This window comes from Telopea speciosissima, chromosome 11 (assembly GCF_018873765.1).
Source record: "Telopea speciosissima isolate NSW1024214 ecotype Mountain lineage chromosome 11, Tspe_v1, whole genome shotgun sequence".
NCBI lineage: Eukaryota > Viridiplantae > Streptophyta > Magnoliopsida > Proteales > Proteaceae > Telopea > Telopea speciosissima.
The window spans coordinates 3,175,838-3,184,788 of record NC_057926.1 but is presented as its reverse complement, the minus strand read 5'-3'; the positions used below and the strand labels follow the sequence as shown (position 1 = coordinate 3,184,788).

The 8,951-nt window shown below is 42.4% G+C and overlaps 1 protein-coding gene across 1 annotated transcript; it reads left to right on the top strand.

Moving 5' to 3' along the window:
- Positions 1-762: 762 nt before the first annotated feature.
- On the top strand, positions 763-3,524 carry LOC122646167 (pentatricopeptide repeat-containing protein At1g03100, mitochondrial). Its single transcript, XM_043839659.1, has one exon. The coding sequence runs from the start codon at positions 900-902 to the stop codon at positions 3,276-3,278; it is 2,379 nt and encodes a 792-aa protein (XP_043695594.1). The 5' UTR covers positions 763-899; the 3' UTR covers positions 3,279-3,524.
- The last annotated feature ends 5,427 nt before the right edge of the window (positions 3,525-8,951 follow it).

Below are 8,951 nucleotides of genomic sequence, written 5' to 3'. Positions count from 1 at the left end.
AAAATTCTATGGTAGTTGAAAGTCTATGATTTAAAGTAAATTGTTAGTAATTTTGTATTAGTTATGCAATGCATCTGTTTGTATTTGTTATGCAATTATGTGATTATACGACTGATTCTGTGATTATGTGATTATGATCATTATGTGTTTCACTGATTTTGTAATTTTATAATTATGTGATTCAGTGATTTTTTAATTCTGTAATTATGCGATTCACTTATTTTGTAATTCTGTGATTATGTGATTTTGCAATTCCTTGATTATGTAGGTCAATTGCTCAATATAACCCTGAACATCAGCATCTAGGTTTGACCAACTCATACACACGTCTATACGGGCGCCTTGTTACCTAAGCGCTTAGGCAACCCTCCACTGCCTTGGGTCACCTTGGTGCCGTGACAAATATGAATTTAAACCCATCCATCACTTCCATGTAGCCAAAAAGGGGCACTCCTAAATTTTCTAAGGACCTACTCCAATTCTCTGAAGCAAGTACCTAAACCGGCCTTCATCTTTAGAGGAAAGCCATATCCAACCAAGAAATCCTTTCCCAAGAATTCAAGGAGTCGGCGGTGCCCTTAAATCCTCTAAGCCTTCAATGGTAACATGAAGGCTGAAGCCACCCTCTTAGAGGAACTAAGGTGCGTCGTCTTTTCATTTAGTTGGGCTGTTCTTGCTGAATCCAAAATCTAAACACATCAATTGTGTGAATTTTTGTGTTGTTTTCTTATTTTAATGATCAATAAAGGTTGCTTGTGTTCTTATGGCATATTTCATTCTGTTGCAGTGATACAGTTCATGGTTCATCCGAGGAGTGATGTTCATGTTTGGCAAGATAAATCTGTTTTACCAACAAATTAACATCTGGGTATTTGCTTCTGTGATGAGAAAGTGGAAAAATGCTATCTGTTAGGAAATTCAGGTATCGTTTCACTCCAACTTCCTCAGCTTTAGCTTCCTTGATAAACGATGGACAAGTCAAGAGCATCAAGGTTTCCCCATGTCGGCCCTGGGCTTCTCTGAGCCACAGGTCTCTGTTTTCGTTCATGGAATCATGCCCCTCCAACAGCTTAAAGATTCAAACTTCTGTTGTGAATTTAATGAATGGATTCATTGGCCTATCCACACCCTCTTTCTCTTCTATGGCTGAGAGAATCCTGGTCCAGGCCCGAGACCCGTCGAGACTATGTGCGGAACTAGGAAATGCACTTGATGAGAGCAGGTTTGATGATGCATGGAAGTTGCATCAGCAGTACATGCAAATGGAAGGGCTTCCTAGGAAATCTGTTCTGAACAAGCTTCTCACATGTTTTGCAGAAAGACAGGATCTTCAATGGCTTGAGAAAGCTTACAATTTGGTGGAACTTATTTTTGAGAAGGGTAAACCTGATTTGTTAGAGAAGGAGACTCTGATATATCTTGCTTTCAGTCTTGCAAAGCATAGATTGCCGGTTCCTGCATCAACTGTTTTGAGAAAATTGGTAGAAATGGAAGTATACCCACCTGTAAATGCATGGTCGGCTGTCATTGCCCACATGTCACAGATAGCACCTGGGGCTTACCTTTCTGCGGAGTTGGTTCTTGAGATTGGATACTTGTTCCAGGATAACAGGGTGGATCCAAGAAAGAAGAGCAACCGATCTTTGCTTGCTATGAAGCCTAACACTACTGTTTATAACATTGCTTTGGCTGGGTGTTTGTTATTTGGGACTACTAGAAAAGCCGAGCAGCTTCTTGAAGTGATGCCTCGAGTTGGTGTGAAAGCTGATGCTTCTTTACTTGTCATAATGGCACAAATTTATGAAAGAAATGGGCGTCGAGAAGAACTCAAAAAGCTTAAGGGACACTTTGATAAAGCGTGTAGTTTAGGAGATGTCCAGTTTCAGCAGTTCTACAATTGTTTGTTGACATGCCATTTGAATTTTGGGGACTTGGTTTCTGCATCTCAGATAGTCTTGGAAATGCTTAGGAAGGCAAAGGAAGCACAAAACTCACTTTCTGCTGCAACCCTTGTGCTCCAAACAGCTGGCACGGCTAAATCCTTTCCTCTTGAACAATGTTTTAGAAAGAGTTATAACCCTGCAACATCAGATGGTTTATGTGATCCTAGATCAATTGAACACCTTGTCCCACCTTTTGAAGAGTTCTCTAGAGAGAGACATTTTTTGAAACTCGAAAATGAGGCCAAAGAAACACTTGATGTTTTGTTAGCGAAATTGCACACCAAAATTGAGCTGGTTACATCTGAAGGTGGTATTCTCCGACCGACAGAGAGAATTTATGCCAAACTAGTTAAGGCATTTCTTGAGGCAGACAGGGTTAAGGATTTGGCCGAGTTTCTAATCAGGGCAGCAAAAGAGGATGTCCCAGTCTCCACTGGGAATTGTGCTGTCATTCATGTGATTAATGCGTGCATCTCACTTGGGTGGTTAGACCAGGCCTATGACCTTCTTGATGAAATGCGATTTGCTGGTGTAAGAACTGGCTCCTCTTTGTACTCTTCCCTCCTAAAAGCTTATTGTGAAGCAAACCGACCAAGAGAGGTCGAATCTCTTCTAAGAGATGCTCGTAAAGCTGGGATCCAGCTTGATTCAAGCTGCTATGAGGCAATGATCCAATGTAAGGTTCTTCAGAAAGATACCCAAGGTGCTCTTGATTTATTCAAAGATATGAAAGAAGCCAAGATATCAAAATCTGTTCATCAAGAATTTGAGATGCTAGTGCAGGGTTGTGCAGAGAGCAGGGAAGCAGGGTTGATGGCGAAGCTATTGGAGGAGATTAAAGAAGGGCAGAGGGTAGACTGTGGGGTCCATGATTGGAATAGTGTAATCCATTTCTTCAGTAGGAAGAGATTGATGCATGATGCTGAGAAGGCTTTGAAGAAAATGAGGGCTCTGGGGCATGTCCCAAATGCACAAACTTTTCATTCAATGGTCACTGGATATGCTGCTATAGGGGGTAAGTACCTGGAAGTAACAGAGCTATGGGGTGAGATGAAGGTTCTTGCTGCTTCTAGCTCAATGACGTTTGATCAGGAGCTCCTGGATTCCTTACTTTACACCTTTGTGAGGGGTGGGTTTTTCTTGAGAGCAAATGAAGTTGTGGAGATGATGGAGGAAGGGAAGATGTTTGTGGATAAGTACAAATACAGGAACCTCTTCTTGAAGTACCACAAAACTGCTTACAAGAAGAAGGCTGCTCCGAAGATCCAGACAGAAGCCCAGTGCAAGAGGAGAGAAGCAGCATTGACCTTCAAGAAATGGGTTGGCTTAGTCTAATTTCCAACTATATTGGACTGCTCGAGTATGAAGCTGTTGGTCTTTTTCAATTGCAACAATAAGCTACTGTCAACTTTCCTAAACAAGGTCTGAAGGTGAAGAATGTGGAAATGTATAATTAACCTCCTCGTATCTTGCCAACCCCACTAGCATATTAGAAGAGATGTTACCTCCTCTTGGCTAAGTGGCTACCATGAGAACTTGCTAACATAGGTAATTCACCAAATATGAACCCTTTCCTAGCCATGATCATGAGCTTTTACTAAAAATGTACCAATTTCTGCAGCTTCTCCATTCACTGAAAACCCATTGTCCCTGTCAATTTCTCATGTGATCAGATCTTAGGAAAGTGATAATAAGTTAGATTATGTTTCCCTTTAGTGATTGATAAGGTTGGATCCATTTTGGTGCAGTTTTGAAATTCTGATACTGTGATTGGACAATAAAGTTGTTTTGTATATATATATTTTTTTGTGGATTAAGAGCTTGTATAAGAGGGGGGGGGGGATTAGGGGATGGGGATAGGCCCCAAGGTGGTTTGAACTCATGACCTCTTATTTGAAGAGTTGGTCTTTTGCCAACTGAGCTGACCCCCTGGGGTTTGTTTTGTATTTTTTTTAACACTAAAATGCCAAGATAAATTGATGACTGTGAATAGTGAAGTGTATAAATCATTAAATCAAATTAATAGAAATGAAACAACTGTGAAGGATGCAGTTCTGTGGCTGCATGTCATGTGTACATAAAGGCTTTTTTATTTGTGTACCCGCTACTTAGTCCGAGAGGGACAAGCAGAAAAAGAATGTATTAGAAGACAGAGATTTGGAGAACAACTTGAATGATCTAATCGATCATCCAGCCCCCTATTTATATTAACCTCAAATCATAATCAAAGTAGGAGTCCCTCCCCAGTCCTATTCCTATTAGGAATTCCTACTACAACTAGGAATCCCAGAGATCGGATAGAGGGGAGAGAACAGAAATAGAAATACATCATAAACAACTAATAAAATAACTAAAATAATAAGGACTAAGTTACCCCTATCGGGTAAAGTAGCCCATCTCAACACTCCCCCTCAAGTTGGAGCAAAGATGTCGATCATGCCTAACTTGACTAGATTGGGATGAAACAATTTCCCAGACAATCCCTTGGTGAAGATATCATCAAGTTGATCAGTAGATGTCACAAAAGGAATGCAAATCAGCCCAGGTTCTAACTTCTTTTTGATGAAATGCCTATCCACCTCAACATGCTTGGTACGATCATGCTGTACTGGGTTGTGTGCTATGCTGATGGCAGCCTTGTTGTTGCAGTACAACATCATAGGAAGACGAATAGGAACACCAAGATCTTGTAGCAAACCTTTAAGCCAAAGTAACTCACAAATACCTTGTGCCATAGTTCGAAACTCAGCTTCGGTACTAGAACGAGCATCTACATTTTGCTTCTTGCTACGCCATGTGACAAGATTTCCACCTACAAAGGAGCAATACCTAGAAATAGACTTGCGATCTGTAGAACCAGCCCAATCAGCATCAGTGTATGCTTCTATCCGTAGATGACCATGTATAGACAGAAGAATTCCTTTTCCAGGAGCTGGCTTCAAATAGTGCAAGATACGAAGAATAGCCTCCATATGAGAAGAGTAGGGATCATGCATAAACTGGCTTACAATACGCACGGCGACAGCAATGTCAAGACGAGTGTGTGAGAGATAAATCAACTTCCCTACAAGTCTTTGGTACCGGCCTTTATCAACAGGCTCACCCTCGTTCTCCTTGAGTCGAACAGTAGGATCCATAGGAGTATCTGAAGGATGGCAGCCTAGCAACCCGGTTTCAGCCAATAAGTCTAGGACATACTTCCTCTGGGAGAGAAAAATGCCTTTAAAAGATCTAGCCACTTCAATCCCAAGAAAGTATCGTAGTTTCCCTAGATCTTTAATCTCAAATTCTTGTCCAAGGAAGGTCTTTAATCGTTTGATCTCATCACCATCATTACCAGTAACCACTATATCATCAACGTAGACTATAAGAACAGTAAGTTTTTCACCAGCCCCCTTTATAAAGAGTGTGTGATCAGCATTACTCTGCTTATAGCCTACAGAAATCATGGCCTTGTGGAACCGGCCAAACCATGCTCGAGGTGACTGCTTCAGCCCATAAAGTGCACACTTCAGTTTACACACTTTTCCTTGGTTTCTGTCACAAGAGAACCCTGGTGGAATGTCCATATCCAGTGCTCCATTTAGGAAGACATTTTTTACATCTAGCTGCTGTAAATCCCATCTTAGGTTGACTGCACAAGATAATAACACACGAACAACATTCAACTTTGCAACAGGTGCAAAAGTTTCTTGGTAATCAATGCCGTATGTTTGAGTGAACCCATTGGCCACGAGTCGTGCCTTATACCTATCCACAGTGCCATCCACCTTCTGTTTCACCACAAACACCCATTTACATCCAACGGTTTTCTTCCCAGGTGGAAGAACCACAAACTCCCATGTGTTTTTTTTTCTTCAAGGCTTCCATTTCTTCCATCATAGCTGCCTTCCACTTTCCATCTGATAGAGCTTCCTGCCAAGTGTTAGGAATACGAACAAAAGAAAGAGAGGAAACAAAAGCACGAAAGGATGGGGAAAGGGAATCATAAGAAACAACATGAGATATGGGATGCTGAGTGCAGGTTCTGACACCTTTGCGAAGAGCAATAGGTAATTCAGGAGAAGGAACATTACCAGGTGGAGAGGCAGATTCTGGATCCGGGTTTGGCAGTTGGATGGGTGCTGGAGCAACAGTTGATTGAACCTTCTTATGTTTCCTTGCATAGGTCTTCACAGTACTGTCATCAATCCTCCTAAGAAATTCACTAATGGTCCTCTGGATAGGAGTCTGAACAGGGGTAGATTGCTCCCCCTGAATAGAAATAGGCTCCCCCTGTATAGGAACCTCTCCCCCTGACTCAGGGGGAGTACTAAGGGCAGGCTGAACTGGTTCAGACTCGTGGTAAACAGACTGAAGTGGAGGTGGAGAGTCAATAGTCAGCACATCTTCGCTAACACTCTCCCCCTGAAGAGGTGAGGACAGATAATATGGAACACTTTCATGAAAGACAACATCCATGCTGACAAAAGTCCTGCGGGATGGAAGGTAATAACATTTGTACCCCTTTTGTGTAGCAGAGTAACCCAAGAAAATGCAGCGGAGACTACGTGGGTCAAGTTTACCAGGGGACCGGGTATCCTTGGCATAACAAACGCAGCCAAATACTTTAGGTGGGACTATAAAGGAAGAAGAGCCAAGTAGTAGGTCAATAGGGGCTTTGGAAAGAAGAACCCGACTGGGCAGCCTATTTATTAAATAGGCTGCAGTAAGGACAGCATCCCCCCAGTAAAGGGAAGGGACATTGCGAGCAAACATAAGAGCCCTAGCTACTTCCAAGAGGTGGCAGTTTTTTCTCTCAGCCACACCATTTTGTGCTGGAGTGTCGACACAGCTGGTCTGATGGAGGATTCCATGGGCAGCAAGGTATTTTTAGAACTGACCTTCCATATACTCTATCCCATTGTTACTCCTCAAAATTTGAAGAGTGGCATTAAATTGGGTCTTAACCAATTGATGAAAGTGCTGAAAACATGTAAAAACTTCATTTTTTGTGTGCATAAGGTATACCCAAGTGAACCTGGAATAGCAGTCAATAAAAGTGACGTACCGCCGATGTCCAGACAGGGAGGCTTTCCTACTAAGACCCCACACATCAGTATGAACAATATGAAATAAGGAAGATGATCTTTTATTAGAAATAGGATAAGTTGAACGTGTCTGTTTAGCTAAGACACAAGGCTCACAAAAAAAGTCTTCCTTATTACAGTCTTTAACTAATGCTGCAAATAAATCTGATAAAGTACCTAAAGGGGGATGGCCTAGCCTAGAGTGCCATTTGTGTAATTCAGAAGAGAAAGATGCCGAAGGTAAAGCCTGGGAAGTTGTAGGATCACCATTAAGCAGGTACAATCCGCCATGCTCTTTACCCGATCCAATCGTTTTCCCCGAGTTCAGTTCCTGAAAAACACAGTGAGTGGGAAAAAAGGTCACTTTACAATGCAGAGATTTAGTGATACTGCTAATGGAAAGAAAGTTAGTTGTAAATTTGGGAATATGCAACACAGAGGACGGGGTAAGGGAAGGAGAACAACTAATGGATCCTTTCCCTGAGATGGAGGAGAGGGATCCATCAGCAATTTTGACTTTATCCTTACCAGAAGCAGGAGAATATTTATTAAAAAGGCTGGAAGAACCTGTCATGTGATCAGTAGCACCGGAGTCTATGATCCATGGAGTGGAAACTACTGATGCACAATGTCCAGCAAAGGAAATACCTGTACGGGCAAAGAAGGAACCTGAATTGGCAGCAGATGTAGTAGAGGCAGCGGATGTGTTCAACATTCGACGTAGAGCCTAGAGTTCTTCCTGGGAGAAACCGATGTCAGCAGTGGGAGTTGGAGCTACACTTTCAGTGTGGTTGGCTTTGTTTTTAGATTTAGCACGACCACGTTTGGCCTCAAAATCCGCAGGCTTCCCATGTAATTTCCAACACTGAGCCTTAATGTGATATGGTTTATGAGAATGCTCACACTTCACAGGCTCTTTGGTGATAGTAGCAGCAATACTGTCAGAAGAAGTAACAGGGGTGAAACCAGCAGTCTGTAAGGCTGATCTTTCAACAGAAGGACCCGTCATCATGGCAGCCTGATGTGTCGCCTCAGTAAGAACATAAGAGAAGGCTTGCTCCAATGTAGGGAAAGGCACCCTACCAAGGACTTGCACACGGATGGGATCAAAATCAGCATTAAGACCGGCCAGGAAGTCATAAACACGAAACTTATCCACATAGGCTGAATAAGCAGTAACATCAGCAGCTGTACTGGGCTGAAAGGGGGCATAGTGATCCAATTGTTGCCACAAACTTTTTAGGATAGCATAGTACTTAGTAACCGACAACTCCTTTTGGGTAGTAGATTGGAGTGTCTTTCGAATGTCATACACCTGTGCATCATTCCCCAACTGGCCATAAGTACCCTTAGCAGCAGCCCATATCTGTGCAGCTGTGTCAAGAAGAAGATACTGGCTGGAAAGCTCCTGCGGCATGGAATTCAAGACAAAAGACATGACCATAGCATCATTGGCAGCCCATCGGGTCTTGGCAGTGCCCTCTGCAGTAGGCTGTTTGGAAGTGCCATTAAGATGCCCACTGAGTGCCCTACCAGCCACAGTCAAGGAGATAGATCATGCCCATATGAGATAATTTGTTCCATCAAGTTTAAAAGATGCAGCATAAGGGAGGAATTCTGTCCGCGACTGAGAATCAGTTCCAGAGTTGGCCGTGGTCAGATCTGAGTCCCCCATAATGTAGATAAAATAGTGGCAGCAAACTGTAATAAAAAACTTGATAGATGAATCCCTTTTGCAGCAAACTACAGGGATTAGGAAGGCAGAAACAAGCAGCCCTAAATCCAGAAATCGATAAGCAGGGTTTTGAGGAAAACCCTAGTGGAGAAAATCGATTGGGATCTAGGGGTCTTCAGGAAAAAAATACTGCAGAAATATCTGAGAATGTTGATGAAGATGCGCTAAAAAACAATCAGTCCACACACAGACAGAAAAAATCCC